This window comes from Pongo abelii, chromosome X, assembly GCF_028885655.2.
Source record: "Pongo abelii isolate AG06213 chromosome X, NHGRI_mPonAbe1-v2.0_pri, whole genome shotgun sequence".
Lineage (NCBI taxonomy): Eukaryota > Metazoa > Chordata > Mammalia > Primates > Hominidae > Pongo > Pongo abelii.
In genome coordinates this window covers 16,664,382-16,684,997 of record NC_072008.2, presented here as the reverse complement: position 1 = coordinate 16,684,997, position 20,616 = coordinate 16,664,382, and the positions used below count along the sequence as shown (strand labels likewise).

General features: G+C 42.2%; 1 protein-coding gene across 7 annotated transcripts in view; it reads left to right on the top strand.

Moving 5' to 3' along the window:
- Window positions 1-20,616, top strand: part of CTPS2 (CTP synthase 2) — a 122,149-nt gene that overhangs the window by 93,280 nt on the left and 8,253 nt on the right. For all 7 annotated transcript variants that reach the window (XM_054544359.2, XM_024240829.3, XM_024240825.3 and 4 more), the window contains exons 16-17: window positions 2,892-2,988; window positions 10,266-10,410. In XM_054544359.2, the coding sequence (XP_054400334.1) occupies window positions 2,892-2,988; window positions 10,266-10,410 (242 nt within the window). The remainder of the gene's footprint in view (window positions 1-2,891; window positions 2,989-10,265; window positions 10,411-20,616) is intronic.

The window sequence follows — 20,616 nt, the reverse complement described above, 5'->3', positions numbered from 1 at the left end:
ACAGTCTCCCATTTCCAGAGGAGATGGGCGGCAAGGGGACAGGGGTGGGGAGTGGGGGGTGGAGGCTGTCATCTTTTTGGCTTTCCAAAGGCAAAATCTTTACGTACCTGCACACGGGGCCTATCAATCCCCTTTGTTACTCTAACTGCCATCTTCTAGATCATGATAAGGCCATCATTTCTTATCCTTAGCTCCCACCCTTTATTTTGCCAGGTTTGTGGAAAAGAGGACTTGAATCTTCTGAGAAGGAACCAAGTGCCTTTTGGGATGGGGGTGCATCCCTGGGTATCAGGGGGTGATTGGTTTGAGAACCTCTTTGGAAATTTACATTAAGCTTGAGGCTTAGCGTCACATGACTAAAAGGAGTTAATTGTTGAGGTTGCCACATGAGAAACATAGATTTCTCGAAATGTAGATCATCTATGCCAGGATTAATGAGTGTGTCAATTACGATGCATTTGACTGTGAAGAACAGAAATCCCTGCTCGTTATCACTCAAACCAGCCTAAACATTAAGGAAATTTGTTATCTCAGGCACCAGGTTGTCCAGAGGCTGGACAGGCTCCAGGCATGGCACAACCAGGGCTCCTGTTGTCTCTGTGGTTATCTCAGCCCTACCCTTGTCTGTGTCTGCTTCTTCCTTTAGCTGGTCTCCCTCATAGTTCCCAGGTGGCTGCCAGCAGCATCTGGGACAAGAGGCATCTCTCCAGACAGGGAAATCAACTTAGATTACCTGCCCACCTGTGAACTAGTAGCCATTTTCAGGGCAATGCTGAACATCAGTGGGCTTAAACCTGGGTTCTTGCAATATTCATCTTCCAAGAGGGCTGGGTTTATTATGTTTGGCTTAGACCAGTTAGAACCAGTTTCTGGAATGGGACAGATGGAGTTTCCTGGTTCATATAGGGGTGGAGTGGTTACCAGGACAAGCCTAGGGCTCTGTTTTGAAGGAGGACTTGTGGGAATCAATGCTGAGTAGGCAATGAACAGTGTCACTATGACCAAGGAACATAATTTGGTACATGTAGGACATTTTTGGTCTTATTTCCATTGGGAACGGGCCCAACTGGTGGGATAAATATTATTGAGCTGCTTTGCCTAAGTGGCAATGAGAAGGTGCAAGAACTGCTACGTACGCAATAGCGTAGCTATTCATTCATTCACACCTATTTTGCATCTGGTATGCATTGGAGATGGAAAGGGGAAAGACAGACATGGTCTCCCTCTTGTTAGGGAGCTTATATTCTAATGGAGAGGACAAAAAATAAGATAACATGATAATTACAGATTAAATCCTGTATTGGATAAGGGACTTGTATCTAAAATATATGAAGAGCTCTTACAACTCAATAATGAATAATTGCAAATGATATGAATAGATATTTCTTCAAAGAAGGTGTACAAATGACTAATAAGCACATGAAAAGATGCCCAACAATCATTAGTGATCAGGGAAATGCGTATTGAAACCACAAAAAGATACCACATCACACCCACTAAGCTGGCTATAATCAAACACAGACAATAATAACAAATAGTGGAGAGGATGTGGGGTAACTGGAACCTTCATGCATTGCTGGTTGGAATGGAATATATTGCAGCCCCTTTGGAAAACCATCTGGAAGTTTCTCAAAAGGCTAAACATAAGAATTACCATATGACCCAGCAGTTCCACTCCTAGATATATACCCAAGAGAAATGAAAATGTATGTCCACACAAAAACTTTTATCTGAATGATCATAGCAGCAATATTCATAACAGCCAAAAAGGCAGAAACAACTCAAATGTCTACCAGCTGGTGAATAGATAAGCAAAATGTGGTGTATTCATTCAATGGAGTATTATTCAGTCATAGAAGGAAATGAAGTACTGATTTATGCTACAACATAGATAAACCTTGAAAACATCATGCTGAGTGAAAGAAGCCAGATACAAAAGCCCACATATTGCATGATTCTATTAATATAAAATGACCAGAATAGGCAAATCTATAGATGTGGGATATAGATTAGTGATTGCCAGGGGATCGGGTCAGGGTGATGGGGGGTTGGGGGATGAGGTTAAAGGGTACAGGGTTTGTTTTTCAGTTGGTTGTGGTAATGGTTGTACACCTCTGAATATACGAAAAATAATTTGTGTATTTCAAATGGGTGAATTGTATGGTATGTGAATTATGTCTTAAAGCTGTTAAGGAAGGAAAAATAATGACAAAATACGAGAACTGGTATAATTTTAAAATGTAGAATAAAAGCTCTGAGGTTAAGATTGCAAAGAATAGGTGAGACTCCACCTTAATTTTAGACAGGGAAGCACTTTCACTGAAGGAGAGGCTGAAAAGGAGTCCTTAGGTTTGGGAAAGGGCTAAGGTGAGATGGGGGCCAGAAAGGGCCACAAGCGAGGTCATCAAGTTGCCATCTATTATGATATTTTAGTAGAAAACTTGCTCCAAGCTTCTCTTTAGAGCTTTTATGTAACTGCATGTAAAGAAAGCATTGGGGTTAGTCACAAGGGAAATAGGATAGTTTTAATCCTCAAGCAAAATTGTGATTTGGGGAGAGATAGGTAAGTACACGTAAGGGAAGAAGCAAACATGGAAATGGCTATAAATAACTAGTCTCAAGGTTCCAAGTCAGAATGTCTGGGTCACAGGGCCTACTTTTTGAATCTCACCTTTGGGTAATAGAAGACACTTCCTAGATTTAGGTGCTGTGGTTACATTTTATATCTCAGGTTCATCATGAGTTTAAAATTGGCTTTGAGCATTGAATATAGACATTAACTACTAGTTAGAGGATCACTGAAATGGAAAACCCACCCAACTGATGAAGGACCTGGTATGGCAGCTGGTATTGCACTGTGGCCCATAAACACTTAATTTCTTGTTTTGCAGGTAAACCCTAACCTGATCAAACAATTTGAGCAGAATGACTTAAGTTTTGTAGGTCAGGATGTTGATGGAGACAGGATGGAAATCATTGAACTGGCAAGTAAGTGGCCTCTTCATTTTTGAAAAGCTTCCTGATAACTTGCCTTTTTGTGGACTACAGACTAATTTGAGACCCAGTTTTTTTGCATTCTTTCTTTTCTTCTCTCCTTTGAAACAAATATGTAAATACAAAGTACATGAAAAAAACAGACTGCTGGCTGGGCATGGTGGCTCACGCCTGTAATCCCAGCACTTTGGGAGGCTGAGTTTGGTGAATCACCTGAGGTCAAGAGTTTGAGACTAGGTTGGCCCACATGGTGATACCCCATCTCTACTAAAAATACAAAAATTAGCCAGGCGTGGTGGCGTGCACCTGTAGTCCCAGCTACTCAGGAGACTGAGGCAGGAGAGTCGCTTGAACCCAGGATGTGGAGGTTGCAGTGAGCCGAGATTGCATCACTGCACTCCAGCCTGGGTGACAGAGTGAGACTTTGTCTCAGAAAAACAGACTGCTTATAATCCTGATCATTTTGGAGCCTATTAGTCTGACTCCACCATAAAATGATGTATTATTCCAAGTCTACCAGTTCTACAAGTAATATGCTTCCTTACCAACTCCTCTCTTTCTGAGGCTACTTCTTTGTGCCAGCCTCTAGGTTAGGTGCTCTGGGAAAGGCAGAGTGGCACTGTTGAGTGGCACCCTGCCTGCTCTCCTCTTTTGAGAAACAATAGCCAAGTGCCATCTCATTTTTGGTGACTGATGTTGATGTCTGTTGCATGAGGGACCTGGCTCCTCTCCTGTCTTTCTCCACTGTGCTGGGTGGTCAAGCACGGGTCAGTCATTTGACTTCTGAACACTAATCACTGCCCCCAGAGTTGTTTTTAAGAGCAAACAGAACAGAAATAAAGGCATCAGAATTGAGGAAGAACACCGAAGTTGTTGTTAGTAACCAGGCTGGAACACCCGTGAGCACATAGGCACAAACTACACATTTACTATTGATGAGACAGAAGGCAGTGTTCTTCTCAGTCAGCTTTGCAAGGACATGGTAAGCTCATGGTCACAGCTGGTCTAAGCTCTTTGTCTTGATGTTCTAGCCCAGGGGTTGGCAAACTACTGCCTATGCACCACGTCCAGCCTGCTGTTTACAGCCAGCTTAGGAGCTGAGAATGATTCTTACATTTTTTAATGGTTAAAAAAATTAAAAAAAGAATACTGTCTGTGACATGTGAAAAGTATATGCCATTCGAATTTGCATCCATAAATAAAGTTTTATTGGAACACAGTTTAGGGGTAGAAAGGTGTTATCTGTGACCTTCTCACCCATCATAAGGGTCTTGACCAACAACTCTATAACAAGACAGGTTGACAAGAGAAAAGCATAACAAATTTATTTAATCAAAGTTTTATGTGACACTTTAGTCTTCAGGAATGAAGACCCAAATACTTGGGGAAAACTTCATTTTTATGCTTAGGTTCGATGAACAGTGGACAGCCAGTAGCAATGTGATTGGGCAAAAGGGCATACTCTAATGGTAATAGACTGACAGGGAAACCCAGAAAGGCCTGTCTGCTCAGATTCTTCTTGGCCTTTTTGTGTAGCATCCCATTCCCCCAGGTCTAGAGCAGGACTCATCTGGAATGAGGGTCTTATGACCTACTTTCAGGAAAGGTAGGTCAGATAATTTCTTTATAGCCAGCTTTCACATGGAAAGGCGGGGGAAACATCAGAGTGACCTTCTTGCTTTGGAGGTCTTCCCAGTCACCTTCAGTTCAAACTACTTTACGGTAGTGTTTTCTGAGCTCCGACAACAGCAACACTCATTCATTTATGTTTTGTCTATGGCTGCTTTTAATTTTTATTTTTTTTGAGACAGGGTCTAGCTCTGTCACCCAGGCTGGAGTGCAGTACCATGATCATGGCTTAGTGCAGCCTTGACCTCTTGGGCACAAGCAGTCCTCCCACCTCAGCCTCCCAAGGAGCTGGGACTGCAGGTGTGTGTCACCCTGCCTGGCTACTTTTTTTTGTTTTTGAGACGGAGTCTTACTCTGTTGCCCAAGCTGGAGTGCAGTGGCACGATCTTGGCTCACTGTAACCACCACCTCTCAGGTTCAAGCAATTCTCCTGCCTCACCCTCCCGAGTAGCTGGGACTACAGGCATGTTCCACCATGCCCGGCTAATTTTTGTATTTTTTGGTAGAGACGGGGTTTCACTATGTTGGCCAGGCTGGTCTTGAACTCCTGACCTCGTGATCTGCCTGCCTCGGCCTCTCAAAGTGCTGGGATTACAGGCATGAGCCACCGCGCGCAGCCAATTTTTAAATTTTTTTTGTAGCGGCAGGGTTTTGCCATGTTGCTCAGGCTGGTCTCACCTGGGCTCAAGGCCTCTTCCCTCCTCAGCCTCCCAAAGTGCTGAGATTACAGGCATGAGCAACTGTACCTGGCCCCTGGCTGTTTTTTATGCTACCATGGCAGAGATGAGTAGTTAAGAAAGAGACCTTATGGCTCACAAAGCCTGAAATATTTACCTTTTACAGAATATTGGCCCTTTACAGAAACATTTGCTAACTCCTGGGCTAGACTCACACATATACACTTCATTTAACTAAGTTGAATTTAACATTTTCACGTGCCTCCTTGACCTGTTTGTGTATTTGGATGTTGTGTTGACACTTCCATCTCAACTTATTTAAAACTAAATTTACATGCTCTCCCAATTAGTTCATTCTCCTGTTTCTGTTAAGATATCATCAATATCCTTGTCCAGGGTTTCTCAGCCTTGCCACTATTGATTGACATTTGGAGTGGAATAATTCTTTGTCGTGGAGGCTGTCCTGTGCACTGTATAGCAAGCTTGTCCAACCCACGGTCCGTGGGCTGCATGCGGCCCAGGATGGCTTTGAATGTGGCCCGACACAAATTCGTAAACTTTCTTAAAACATTAGGAGATTTTTTTGCAATTTTTTTTTAAGCTCATTAGCTATCATTAGTGTTAGTGTATTTTATGTATGGCCCAAGACAATTCATCTTCTTCCAGTGTGGCCCACGGAAGCCAAAAGATTGGACACCCCTGTTGTAGAGTGTTTGGCAGCATTCCTAGCCTCTACTCACTGCCAGTATCATCCCTACCTCCCATGTTGTGACAACCCAAAATATCTCCAGACATCATCAAATGCCCCTGGAGAGCCAGGTGCAGTGGCTCACGCCTGTAATCCCAACGCTTTGGGAGGCGAAGGTCGGAAGATCACTTGAAGCCAGAAGTTCGAGACCAGCGTGGGCAACATAGCGAGATCCTGTCTCAACAAAAAACTAAATAATTAGCTGGGCATAGTGGTTCGTGCCTGTGGTCCCAGCTACTCGGGAGGCTGAGGTAGGAGGTTGAGCCTGGGAAGTTGAGGCTGCAGTGAGCCATGATCATGCCACTGCACTCCAGCCTGGGTGACAGAGCAAGACCCTATCTTAAAAAAAAAAAAAAAAAGTAAGTCCCTGGGGGGCATATTTGGTGGAGAACCATTCTCCTAGACTATCAGGGTAGGAATTTCACATATTAGCTCCTCTTCCCCTTCAGATCCCAACTAGCAGTGAGTTGTCAAGTCCTGCAGATTCTGCCTCTGGAAAGAAAGCTTGTGTTTAGAATTGCATTGCCGTCCCTAGAACAGTAGTCCCAGTGCATGCCAACTCCAGCTCACACTTGTCCTCAATCTCCTTCCTGCTTCCAAGCCATCCCTTTTCCAATACCTCCTAACAAGAACAGAACCCTGCAGTGTGTGACACTAATTTGTTGGATAAACTACTCACATATATTGAGTACTAAGGGTGTGCAGGATACTGTAAAAATGGTACCGTGATGTTCCAGAACCTGCATTTCCAGCCTATATGCTTTAGGCTCCAGATAAATTGGATTGCCTATGCGTCTTCTAACCTCCCTCTTCTTTCTCCATCTTAGCTCATGTCACTATTCTCCATTTCAAATGCCTTTTCTCTGTCTCTTTTCCTTTTTGTCTCTAATCTGTTCAAGTACTTCCAGAGTCCCGAGCAGAGGGGAGAATTGAAGTCTAAGAAGGCTCCTTTGAACATTGTAGCATTTTACCTAGACCTGAAAGAAGGAAAGCAATGGACATTTAGTGTGCACTTACTGGATGCTTGTCACTAGACCTCTTGCTAGAGACTTTGCATACCTTACGTAACTAACAAAGCAGATGATGCTATTCCCACTTTACAGAGGAGACCGGAGTGCAAAGAGGTTAAATGTCATGCCCAGGGCCATCCAGCTAGTCCTTTGCGGCAAGAGCAAACCCAGTTGGTTACCTCCTTCTGCCACCACTGCTATGGGATTTCATTGTTTCTCTTGTTTTCACATTCTACCTAAGATGATCAATTCATGCCTAGAGTTTTGAATTAGAATAGTAAGTACGCATTTCCAGGAGTCTTTCTGATGGAAATGCCCGTCATTTAGAATTAAAGTGTGGATCGCTGTTGGTATTGAAGCCTCTTAAATCTTCCTAGCATGTGAGAAGGCAGAAAATTTCTTAAGCAAATTACTATTTGTTTACTTTGTTTAAGTACTTATTCACTTTTAATTCTTCTGGTTCTCATTATTGTCATCAAATACTTAGAAGGCTCTTTCATCATAAGGATGTAGATTCCCATTGGGGCTTTCACATTTCATGTGGATTGAAAAGGAAATGAGAGCTGCTGTAAAACCTTGCAGTTTTTAAAAGCGGACTGCAAGCAGTTATTAAGGAAAATTCCCCAGAAGATTTTGATCTTAGATACCCCTTGGAAACATATCCACGAATCTCCACTGTTCCTGAAGGGTTCTGAGAGGAACAACAAAGCTTGAGATTAATATTATATAATGTCAGAATTTGGTTTAAAGCAATCAACAGCATTATTTTAAAGATAATTTTATCTAACTGATAGAACATCATCAAAATAAAAACTTTTTACTTTCTCCTCATATTGGCATAGAGGATTTTTTGGATAAAGTGATTCAGAGCAATGAGCCATTCATTCACATATTCTGTCCCTGGCTATTACATGATTACATTGCTTAGCATCTGTCTGTAGTGATACAAAAGCACAGTTACTGTCTGCTTTTTTTTCCAAAGATGTCCCTAGATGTTATGCCGTAAGATTTATTGTCTCTTAAATTTAAAGCTACATTGCTTAATTTCTTCTCTAAGTGTGGATGATTTCTCTGCGTTTCTTGAGGGAATACATTCCTGGGAGAAGGTGGCATTCCCCTTATCAGGCTTTCTTACCTGCATATTCCTCTAATTCAAGGAGGTTTCTTCTTAGATGTAGAGGATTTCTACACTGGATTTTTCTGGGATCAGAGCTGTCCTATAGAACTCACTGCAATGATAGAACTAGTCCACCCTATCCAATATGGTAGCCACTAGCCACATGTAACTTTGAGCATGTTTCAAATGCTCAATTAATTTTAATGAATTTAAGTAGCTGCATGTGGCTAGTGGCTACCATTTTCTATAGCAGAGCTTTTTTTTTTAAATAATTTCAACTTTTATTTTGGATGCAGGGAGTACATGCACAGTTTTTTTTTTTATTGAGATAGGGTCTCACCCTGTCACCCAGGCTGGAGTGCAGTGGTATCATCATGGCTCATGGCAACCTCCACCTCCTGGGCTGAAGCAATCCTCCCACCCCAGCCTCCCAAGTAGCTAGAACCACAGGTGCACGCCACCACGCCCAGCTAATTTTTGTATTTTTTGTACAGACAGGGTTTCACCATGTTGCCCCGGCTGGTCTCGAGCTCCTAGGCTCAAGAAATCTGCCCACCTTGGCCTCCCAGAGTGCTGGGATTACAGGCATGAGTTACTGTGCTTGGCCCATGTGCAGATTTGTTACATGGGTATATTGTGTGATGCTAAGGTTTGGGGTATGGATCCCATCACCCAAGTACTGACTAGAGTACCCAACAGATAGTTTTTCAACTCTTGCACTCCCCTCTCCTTCCTCCCTCTGGTAGTTCCCAGTGTCTATTGTTCCCATCTTTATGTCCATGAGTACCCAATGTTTAGCTCCCATTTACAAGTGAGAACATGCAGTATTTGGTTTTCCGTTTCCGTGTTAATTCATTCAGAATAATGGCCCCCAGCTGCATCCACGTTGCTGCAAAGGACATGGTTTCGTTTTTATGGCTGCATACTATTCCATGGTATATATGTACCACATTTTCTTTATCCATTCCACCGTTGATAGTCATCTAGTTGATTCCATGTCTTTGCTATTGTGAATACTGCTGCCATGAACATGTAAGTGCATGTGTCTCTTTTGTAGAATGATTTATTTTCCTTTGGGTATATAGCCAGTAATGGGATTACTGAGTTGAATGATAATTCTGGTTTAAGTTCTTTGAGAAATCTCCAAACTGCTTTCCACAGTGGCTGAAATAACTTACATTCCCACCAACAGTATGTTTTCTTTTCTCCACAGCCTTGCCAGCATCTGCTGTTTTTCGACTTTTTAATAATAGCTATTCTAGCAGGGCTTTAAATGATTACCTTAAGAAAGTAGACATTTGCATTCAATCATCATTTCCTTATTACTGTAGTAGTAGCTTTGGATCTTTGCTGGTAAGTGATGGGAATTTGTGATTTTGAATTCCATACTAGATTTTAGATCATTTGATAAAGCACCTCATTGAAAGCTTTAAAGTTATATTTACTTCCCCCTCTTAAACTTATTATATTTTATTTTCTTTAGTTTGAGTCATAGCCAGGGACAGGATATTTGAATGAATGGATCATTGCTCTGAATCAGTTTGTTCAAAAAATGCTCAGTTTTATGGTGCTATGAGTAATACCCAACTTAAAGCTGTGACTAGAAAAGCAATTGTCCTCGTTGGGTTCCCAAGGGTAGCCCAATGGGTTGACATTGTGCTGGTTTATCCCAGGGGACCCTTACCCTGGGAAAGGAGAAGACCTTGCAGGAAATGGCCTGAAGCCACCTACAAGAAAGAAAGACCCAGGGTTAGCCTAAAGTCCAAGGGAAATTGAACCAACATAAATCTACAAAGTGCCTTCAAAAAGCAGGCAGATTTGGGGAAAGTGGAATTCTTCTTGCCATTCAAAAATTTTTGTTTGACTTTGCTCACTCTGACACCTTCCGCACGTAAAATTTCCAAGATGTGTTTTACAATTTGAAATTCCACGCAGGAATGGATGGATAGTGAAAGTAACTGACTGTAATGATAACAGGTTAAAGAATCATCTTACCATTTAATGGGTTTTCACATTCAAAGATAAGAAGATCTTTAAAGCAGTTCTCCTGTTTGTCTGCTTTAATCGCATTGTGATTGTTCTAATTTCAGATCATCCTTATTTCGTTGGTGTCCAGTTCCATCCTGAGTTTTCTTCTAGGCCGATGAAGCCTTCCCCTCCGTATCTGGGGCTGTTACTTGCGGCAACTGGGAACCTGAATGCCTACTTGCAACAGGGTTGCAAACTATCTTCCAGGTAACCAGCTTACTGCTCTTAGCAATAAACCAAGATGCATAGTTATTAATGTCTTAGGGTTTCTTACAAAAATTAATACCGTTATAGAATTTTTAAATGTGAAGAATCAGTTTTTTTCTCTTAAACATAATTTTTTTCTCTTTGTGAAAATGATTTAATCACACCTACGGTAGTAATGTGTCAGCTTTCCAAATCTTGATGACACTGGTATTATTTTAGAAATTTTTTTCATTTTGATAAGTGAAAAGATTTTCTTTTGTTGATTCTTCGATTAATATATGTGAATTTTTATATGTTTATTGGCTGTTTGTTTTATAAATAGCTTGTTCATATCTTTTCTTCATTTTGGTATTGTATTATTTTCCTTACTGATTGGTAAGCTCTTTATGTATAAAGGTCATTAATCCTTTGTTAGTCTGCAAATATTTTTCAAAGTGATTTTGCTTTCCTTCTAAATTGTTGATGGTAGTTTTGTTCTCCCTAAAGAGTTTAGTCCTTTTTTATGTTTTTTAAAAATGTATGTAGTCAAATATTTTACTTTTGTGGCTCTGCCTTTAGTCTCATGCCTAACATCTTTCCTTATGGAAAGATTATATAAATAATAACCCCTGTGGTTTCCTCTAGCATTTTTATGGTTTCAATTTCATAGTTTAAATCTATAATCTATATGGATATTATTTTCAGTGAAACCTGTGAGGTTGGGATTTGGCTCCCTACTTCCCCGCCAAATTGTCAATGAGTTGAGTAATTTGACTTTGTTTCAGGGATTTCTATTTTGTTCCATTGATGATTTTATCTCTTACAGCTGAACCTTTACCATTCTTTTCATTTTCATAGCATTATTGTAAATCAGGACCTTATCGATCCTACTCCCACCATTATTAACATTTTTAATGTATTTTGCTATTCCTCCAGGCAAACTGTTATTTATTTATTATTTTCTTAGAGACAAGGTCTGGCTCTGTCACCCAGGCTGGAGTGCAGTGGCACAATCATAGCTCACTGCAGCCTTGAACTCCTAGGCTCAAGAAATCCTCCTGCCTCAGTCTCCCAATTAGCTAGGACTACAGGCACACACCACCATGCCTGGCTAATTTTTTAAATTTATTATTTTGGTAGAGACAAGGTCTCACTATATTGTCCAGGCTGGTCTTGAATTCTTGACCTCAAGCAATCCTCCTGCCTTGGCCTCCCAAAGTGCTGGCATTGTAGGTATGAGCTACCGTGCCCAGCCTGTACAATGCTTTTTAAAAATCAAGTTTGAATAAAAAATTCCTTAGGGATTTTTAAATTTAATTAAATTAATTAATTTATTTATTTAGGGACAGGGTCTTGCTCTGTTGCTCAGGCTGGAGTGCAGTGGAGCAATCTCAGCTCACTGCAACCTCCACCTCCCAGGTTCAAGAGATTCTCCTGCCTCAGCCTCCCAAGTAGCCGGGACTACAGTTGTGCGCCACCATGCCTGGCTAATTTTTGTATTTTTAGTAGAGACAGGATTTCACCATGTTGGCCAGGCTGGTCTCGAACTCCTGACCTTAAAGTGATTTGCTTGCTTTGGCCTCCCAAAGTGCTGGGATTGTAGGCATGAGCCTCCATGTCCCGCCAAAATTTCATTACATTTAAATACTAGTTTGGGGAGAGTTTATTTTTCTTTCTTCTCATCCAAGAATATTGTACCTAATAACTTGAAAAGCAGAAGTAACCATCCAGAATATCTTAGACTTTGGTAAGGGTTATTACCACAATAACCAGATATATGTTGTTCAGAAGATTACCACTGCCAACCCTCATTCTGGCAAACAACCCTTGCAGTGTTGCTGTTGAGGGCTGGCAGGATCTGTGTGTGGTGTGCATGTGTGTGCTTGTTACACAACCCTACTTATTTGTGTCATTACCTGCTAGGAGAAGCTCACAGCTCTCTAGCATTTCCTTTCACCATGTGTTCATATGGGAACAGCTTCACATAATTTGCACTTTGGGCATCTTACTGTATTAGTGTTCACCCCTTTCAGTGCACTGACTTTCAAACTGTGCCCTCGGAGCTGGAGTCTGGGCTGCTGCGGGAGCAGGCCATGGGGGCTCCGGGCTCTTTCCTGCTTCAGCTGAGCAGCTCCACTTTATCTGGCTCATGTGCCATGGTTCTGCAAGAGAAATTTCATCTGAAGAAGAGCTTCCTGTGTTCTGAGACTGCACGGCTTATGCCACTGATTGGACATCCTAATGTGGTACCATGTCAGACGTGGGCTGTGACCCTTTGCAGCCGTTTTACAATTCCTGTTATTTTAGATTCTCACATGGAAAGGAAGGTGATAGTGGGACAAGTTAGATGGCTGGGAGAAATAATTCACTTGTAACTATCTGGCTGTTTGCCAATACCAACTAATATACAAATCCCGTCTGGCTCGTGTGGACTGCCCACCTGTGTGTTGTATGGCCTGCCAATTCCCGCATGGCAGGTGGTGGTCTCTGGGTAGAGCTTCCAGCGGGGTGTGGTGGCTCATGCCTGTAATCCCAGCATTTTGGGAGGCCAAGGTGGGCAGATCACCTGAGGTCAGGAGTTCGAGACCAGCCTGGCCAACATGGTGAAACCCTGTATCTTCAAAATGTACAAAAATTAGCCAGACATGGTGGCACACACCTGTAGTCCCAGCTACTAGGGAGGCTGAGGCAGGAGGATTGCTTGAACCCGGGAGGCAGAGGTTACAGTGAGCTGAGATTGCACCACTGCACTCCAGCTTGGGCAACAGAGGGAGACCCTGTCTCAAAAAAAAAAAACAAAACAAAAAAAAAACTTCCTAGTAGTTTCTGAAAAAACTGACTGATTGCTAGTGACTCCTGAGTGAGATATAGTATGTCCCAGAGAGAAGGAAAGACCTCTTAAACAAACTGATGCTGGCATTGGAATTATAGCTGACTAGTAGGCTTCCATGACACTGAGGGAATTCCTATGTGTATCAACCACAAACTGGTACATTCCTTAAGGCCAGCCAGTATCTTATTTATCTTTATCTCCCTGGCTCCCTTACATGCAGGGGTTGTTTATTACCCATTAAAGTAATGAATGCAGGTAGCAGGGGAGTCTAATCTTGACACATTTCAGAGAGTTTTCCGACTAAGGATGGTGACTATGAATTAATCCAGTGACAGACACCAGGATTCCAGAGGAACCTTGCACTTCAACTCTTCTCTGCCCAGCTCCATGGGATTAGTGAGCTTTGAAAAGCAAATGACTGCTCTGATGCCAGGCTCTAAAGTGAGCTGAGTTGGGGCTGTATTTCTGTCAAACAAGATTACTGCTTGTAATCAACCCTAAACAAATGTGACAAGGAATATGAACACTAGAATAATGACTTCCTTTCCCAGAAGTTGGCGCTGATGATATTCAGCTGTATGGCACGTGTACGGCCAATGTCTTTAAAGCATGGAGTGTAAAAATCCTTGCCTTTGAGTTAAGTGTACCTGAGCTGTAACCTCTGCATTCTGCCTAGCGGAGAACATTTATCTTTTAGGGCCTGGGAAGTTGCAGTAAGACTATTATTTTGGGATTTACAGCTAGTGAGCTAAATTCTCAGCTACTTCATTATCTACAGAATGGCAGCAGTTAGGAAGACCAATTTCTCCTGGTTTTAGGCTTGTAGTGGTCAGTTCAAGGGCACAATAGCTTCAGGACAGTATTTTTTAGGTTTTTATGAGCTATTTAAAAATACATGCAAAATCAAAATAAGAGTCTTGTTTAGGGGGTCCCCCCAAGACTGCCCACACTTTGGTGATTTGCTGAAAGTAATCAGAATATAGCTGTACTCATAGCTAATATTTATTTATTTATTTATTTAGAGATGGAGTTTCACTCTGGTTGCCCAGGCTGGAGTACAATCGTGTGGTCTTGGCTCACTGCAAGCTCCACCTCCCGGGTTCAAGCAATTCTCGTGCCTCAGCCTCCCGAGTAGCTGGGATTACAGGAGCCCACCACCATGCCCAGCTAATTTTTGTATTTTTAGTAGAGATGGGGTTTCACCATGTTGGCCAAGCTGGGCTTGAACTCCTGACGTCCGGTGATCCGCATGCCTCGGCCTCCCAAAGTGCTGGGATTACAGGTGTGAGCCACTGCACCCAGCCTTATAGCTAATATTTATTATGGTGGCAAAGTAAACATACACCGCAAGATCAGTAATGGGAAAGATAAGTGGAGTCTGGAGAAATTCATTTGCACGTTTCCTGTGCTCTCTCTCCTGTGATAAGTCACATCGAGTTCGCCTTCCTTCCAGCAGTGAAAATGCAACTATGCCTATGTGATGTTTCTGCCCAGATGAGCCAGTTTGAGGCTCAGAGTTTAGGGATATTTCGAGGGCTGGTCACATAGGCATTTTCTACCTAGCAAGCACCAAAATTCCAGACTGCCAGAGGGAAAGCAGGTGTTCACCATAGATCACATTGTTTGTATAAACAGCCTAAGCCCAGCAAAATGACCTTATCAGTTAGTAATGGAGCACACATTCCGAAAGCCATGTTCCCAGACACCAGCCAAGAACTAACCCTGCAAGCAGGCCCTTTGAAAGATAGCAGCCTCAGGCCTGCTGTTAACTCTTTTTTTACACGAGTCTAACTAACAAACCATTTTGAAAATAAATAAATCAAATGGGAAATAATGGTCCATTAAGTAAATCATTGCAATTCTTTGCTGATTTCTCTCCTCTGGTGTCTAAACAATTTGTCTCACGTATAAAAGGCAACCACAAATTTGCATGGTCTTGCTGACACATAATGTAAAAGAATGAGACTGCTTCATGTAATTATAAGAAATACATTTCAGGAGAATATATGAAGGTGCTTGTAATTGCAAGTTTTGTTTGTTTGTTTGTTTAAATCTAGAAACAGAGCATCTAATCTCTTTCTGGAATTCCTTTTTTTTTGTTTCTCAGGCTGGTCTCAAGCTCCTGGGCGCAAGCAATCCACCCACCTTGGCCTCCCAAAGTGCTGAGGTTACAGGCATGAGCCAATGTGCCTGGCCTGAGGCCTAGAATTCCATTTTTAAGTAATGAGAGAAGGATCAGAGTCTAAAGTTCATAGATTGTTTTCTGGCATGTGTGTCTCTGTGGCTGCCTGCAAGGCTCTTGGGAGCAATCACTACACACCAAGTTTAGGCACAACTTCCAGTTTTTATTTGTCAGATCAGAGTAAAACTTCCTTGGACAGTGCTTGATGTATATCAGAAAGCAAAAACTTAGATGGGGTTCAGTTTGCAGTTCACAGAAATGCAGCTTTTTGGGAAACATATTTTTAAGTATAAAACCAGAATCTTGAGTCATTTGAGTGGCATTTTATTCTAGTTTTGGAACTTTGGATTCCATGTCTCCATCCAGCAATTACTGTCTCTTGTGCAGATAAATCATCTTTTTGTGGCAAAACAGGAAGCAGGGTGGTACAAAAACAACAGGAGGGAAAGGTACTCAGTGATTCACTGTATTTGCTTGACTGTTTCAGACCAAACCCAAAAGCCGAAACTACTTTGTAATAAGAGAGTCTTTAAAGGAAGTACACACCTGAAGTCGGTTCCTTCCGTTTCCTCTTTCCTTTGTGTGCCCCTAGGATCTAAGTCCATTCTCTCCTCTGTGCTTAGCCCTTCCCTCTATATTTGTTGAGTCCTGGCAACAGTCAGGGTGAGAAGGAACCCATTTCATTCACCATTGTCTCTGGTCTCTCTTCTGTGACAATATATAGGGGTTTTCCTGCTAAGTAACATGCTGACTTCTAGCCTGGGATGGTTTTGTTTTCTGTTGACTTCTACATGTAGCATTACAGAAAATTTAGAAAAGAGAGAAAAAAAAAAAAAAGCACCCACAAACCCACCAGCCTAACATAATTACTGTGCTCATTTTCAAATATTTCCTATGGGCCTATACCTGTATATGATTCTTTCTGTGGCTGTAATAATAATAGTGAGTGTATCTATCTATCTATATAGATATATATACACATACACCCAAACTCTTTTATTTTGAAAACTTGCAAACCTACAGAAAAGATGAAAGAGTGATACAGTGACGGTCTGGAGATCTCCTTTGCAAAGGAACATTTTTCTCCATTTTGGTTTTATTTATTTATTTATTTATTTATTTATTTATTTATTTATTTATTTATTTTTGAGACAAGTCTCCCTCTGTCGCCCAGGCTGGAGTGCAGTGTTGTGATCTCAGCTCACTGCAGTCTCTGCCTCCTGGGTTCAAGCAGTTCTCTGCCTCAGCCTCCCGAGTGGCTGGGATTACAGGTGCCCGCCACCATGCCCGGCTAATTTTTCTGTATTTTTAGTAGAGATGGGGTTTTACCATCTTGGCCAGGCTGGTCTTGAACTCCTGACCTCGTGATCCACCCGCCTCAGCCTCCCAGAGTGCTGGGATTACAGGCGTGAGCCACCGCGCCGAGCCATTTTGGTTTTTAAATACTAAAAATTTGAAATGAACTAGGGCTCCTGGAAGTAATGGTTGATTCCAGGACTGGGGCAGGAAAAGTACAAGATGAACCTGGAACATATTGCTGTATTTAAAGCAAGGAACAGCTGAAAATGAATGGGGTATGAGTTTTCCAAGGTCAAAGAAGCCAGCTTGAAAGGGCTCCCACTGGCCTTATTTTGGACAATTTGAACATCAAAAAGAACAATGACAGTATTAGATTATAACACATTTCATTTTCTGAAATTCCATGAGTCCATAATAATACTAAGAAAATATAAAAGCAAAGAAAAAAGAAAAGCCAATTAAAAATGTAGACATCATCTCTGATGTAATAATAGATTCAAATAAAGATCATCAGTGGATGCTAAAGCCACTGGGTGAAATTTGTAAGAAACAGAATATTCATATGTTTTCAGAATAGCACCATAAATTCTTTATTAATTACAGAAGTTTGTATTTTGAACGTAACACTTCATATGCATTTTTCCAAGTTGCATGAAGTTCATTTTTAATGGCTGCACACTTCACCATTCACTCAACACACTCCCTATGTTAAAGCTTATTCTATCCCAGCCGCTGTGCAGGGTGCTTGAATAAGTGCTTAAATAAGAACATGTTCCCTGACCTGGGGACTCATCAGGTAGTATAACTGTTCTCTAAATTTTGGGAGGTGACAGACTTCCGAGATTGTGATCAAAGCTGTGGGCCTACTTCCTGGAAAACTGCCCAAACGTACCACTTTGTAGTTTCCTTACATTCATACCCGCAATGCTACCCCCGTGCCCTGCATCCATAGACTTTCTTCTAGGGGTCTTCAGCTACAGACCTTCCCATCCAGGAAAGGGCACAGACCTGCAAGCGCACAGTCCCAGCAGTGTGGGAAATGCTGGCATTAGAGCTTGTTCTCTCTTTTGTGGTTGTACCCAGGGAATGCTCCTAGGTTGCCAGGATTAACTAACATTAAGATTAATATCTTCCTACAAGTGGTACCATCACCCACACAGTGTGACCTGGCTGGACTCCCCTGGGGAAGCTCAGATTCCTCCTCCCTCATCGCCATTGCTCATAGTCAGCAGGTGCTGGCAATTCCTGTTGTTGGAATTCACTCCATCTTTTGTCTATTTTCTGCCATGCTGCAAGGGAGTGTGGCCCGGAGTCAGGACTCTAGCTGAGTCAACTGAGTTCAAACTGGCTCTTTTACTTCCCAGCTGGCTGTGACCTTGCTCTTCTGTGCATCACTTTCTTTATAAAAAGGGGATGGTAATAGTCCCCACTTGACATGGCAGAAATGAAGATTAAGTTTCACACTAAATGTAAAGCACTGAGCGTAGTGCCTGGTCTATGGTAGGAACTTAAATGGGAATTATTATGATGATGCTATTATTATTACTTTTCCTTTAGTTCCAGTATCTATCTCTTGCCTACTGCAAAGCCTCCTACTTGGTCTCTCTGCCTCCAGCTTGCTTCCTCCCAATCCATCTTCTGCTGTTGGAATGATCTCCCCACATTATTTTGGAACTTAAAACTCCCCGATGGCTTCCCTTGGTTTATAGGATAAAATGCACACAAATCCATATGGAATAGCTTGCAGTTCCCTGAACTCCCCAGAGGGTTTTGCCTGTTGCGTCTTGATACACATTCCTGACCTGCTTAGTGAGAGGGGAATAGGGATCTATATCCTATTAGAATGGTTGTTCACGGAATCGTTAGGTGAGCAAGGTGAATCGGAGGTGACAAGGTGGCGAATCGGAGGTGAATTATTAGGTGAATTGCAGGTGAGAGTGGCTCCTCCATTGTTCACAGAGGGTGCATTTCACTCTCCCAGGCATGCTTCTCTTACGTTGGGTGGCTCTGCTGTCTCTTGGACTTGGAGAGTAAGGTACTCTTTTCCCTTGCACAAATCTGACATTCTGTTTCCAGCACTGTTTGAAACTTGGAATCACTTTGCTTTTTGACTTTGAGTTGCATGGTTGATGTTGCCAGGGGCCATTCTTGCACCATGTGGTGCAAAAATATTTTATTTCTGTGGGGACAGTATTGACAAGTAGGGTAGATGCTATGGATTTTGCTTCTGCGTCTGCTGCTTATTGAGTAATTTTGTCCAAGTCACTACTCCTAAACCTCCTGATTCTCCTCCTTAGGGCCGCTGTGAGGGACAGTTGAGGTGGTGCTTTATAAACTCAACTGCTATCAAAATGCCACTTTCCCCGCTTTGTTACACTTCAAACAAAAGTGAGCTGAAATTAACAAAAGATTCTATTTTGCTTTCTTTTGAACAGTTGTTTTAAACATTTTAAAAAACTGTTCACCCCTGTGATTGTTTGACTTCAACTCCATACCTTGAGATAATTTTTAGGGTAAATTATTGTTAATGAACCACATTTGAGTACACCTTCCCTTGGGGCGGGATAAATGTTGGTTAAAAGGTGCTCCTTTTAACCAGATCATGGTGCACTGCAGTGTGGATGGTGTGGTGCCAGACACGAATGGAATTAATAGTACCACAGACTACCGTGTGCTTTTACCACCCTGCCTGGGTGGTATTCTACTGAAGTTTACTATGAAATATAAAACTTATTCAAAGCAGACTAAGTTTTTGTTCCATTGCTCTTATATGTTATGGCTTCCAGGGGCCCTTTGTGAAGGAAATAAGTATAGTAGTAATACTGCTTTGGGGAAAACTGTGTGCATGACAACCTGTTTTTAAAACATGCTGTTTCACAAGAAACGGATTTTAATATAAAGTATTGTAAGGAACTCATGCATGCTGGGAATCCTAACTATGCCATTAAAATCTTTAAATCCCAACCACCTCTTTCTGTTAATGGAGAAGAAATGGTTTAACAGCTGCCTTGGGGTAGCGTAAAGGTGGGCTATATGAGGCATTGCTATACCCTTTTCCCTAGCACCTTGGAATATCTGTTTTCTTATGTTGGGAATTTATTGGGAACCAGAAGTCCTTGACAAGCAAACTTCACTATGACAAACCTTTCGTTTGTCAAGAGCCACATGTTGGCTGGGCACAGTGGGTCTGTAATCCCAGCACTTTGGGAAGCTGAGGCGGGCGGATCACTTGAGGTCAGGAGTTCAAGACCAGCCTGGCCAACATGGCGAAACCCTGTCTCTACTAAAAATACAAAAATTAGCTGGGCATGGTGGTGCATTCCTGTAATCCCAGCTACTTGGGTGGCTGAGGCACGAGAATCACTTGAACCTGGGAGGCAGAGGTTGCAGTGAGCCAAGGTCACACCACTGTGCTCTAGCCTCCGTGTCAGAGTGAGACTCTGTCTTAAAAGAAAAAAAAAAGCGGGGGGCGGGGGGGCTGGGTGCGGTGGCTCACGCCTGTAATTCCAGCGCTTTGGGAGGCCGAGGTGGGCGGATCACCTGAGTTTGGGAGTTTGAGACCAGCCTGACCAACATGGAGAAACCCTGTCTCTACTAAAAATACAAAATTAGCTGGGCGTGGTGGCGCATGCCTGTAATCCCAGCTACTCGGGAGGCTGAGGCAGGAGAATCGCTTGAACCCAGGAGGTGAAGATTGTGGTGAGCTGAGATTGCGCCATTGCACTCCAGCCTGGGCAACAAGAGCAAAACTCTGTCTCAAAAAAAAAAAAAAGAAAAAGAAAAGAACTACATGTTGACCATTGTGGTAAAGTCTTGTCAGTATAGTGATTCCTCTGTGTTGCTGCTAGTGATTTTGGTTTTGTCTTGCAAAAAATGGTACCATAAAATACTTTTTAAAAAGAGAGTTTTCATG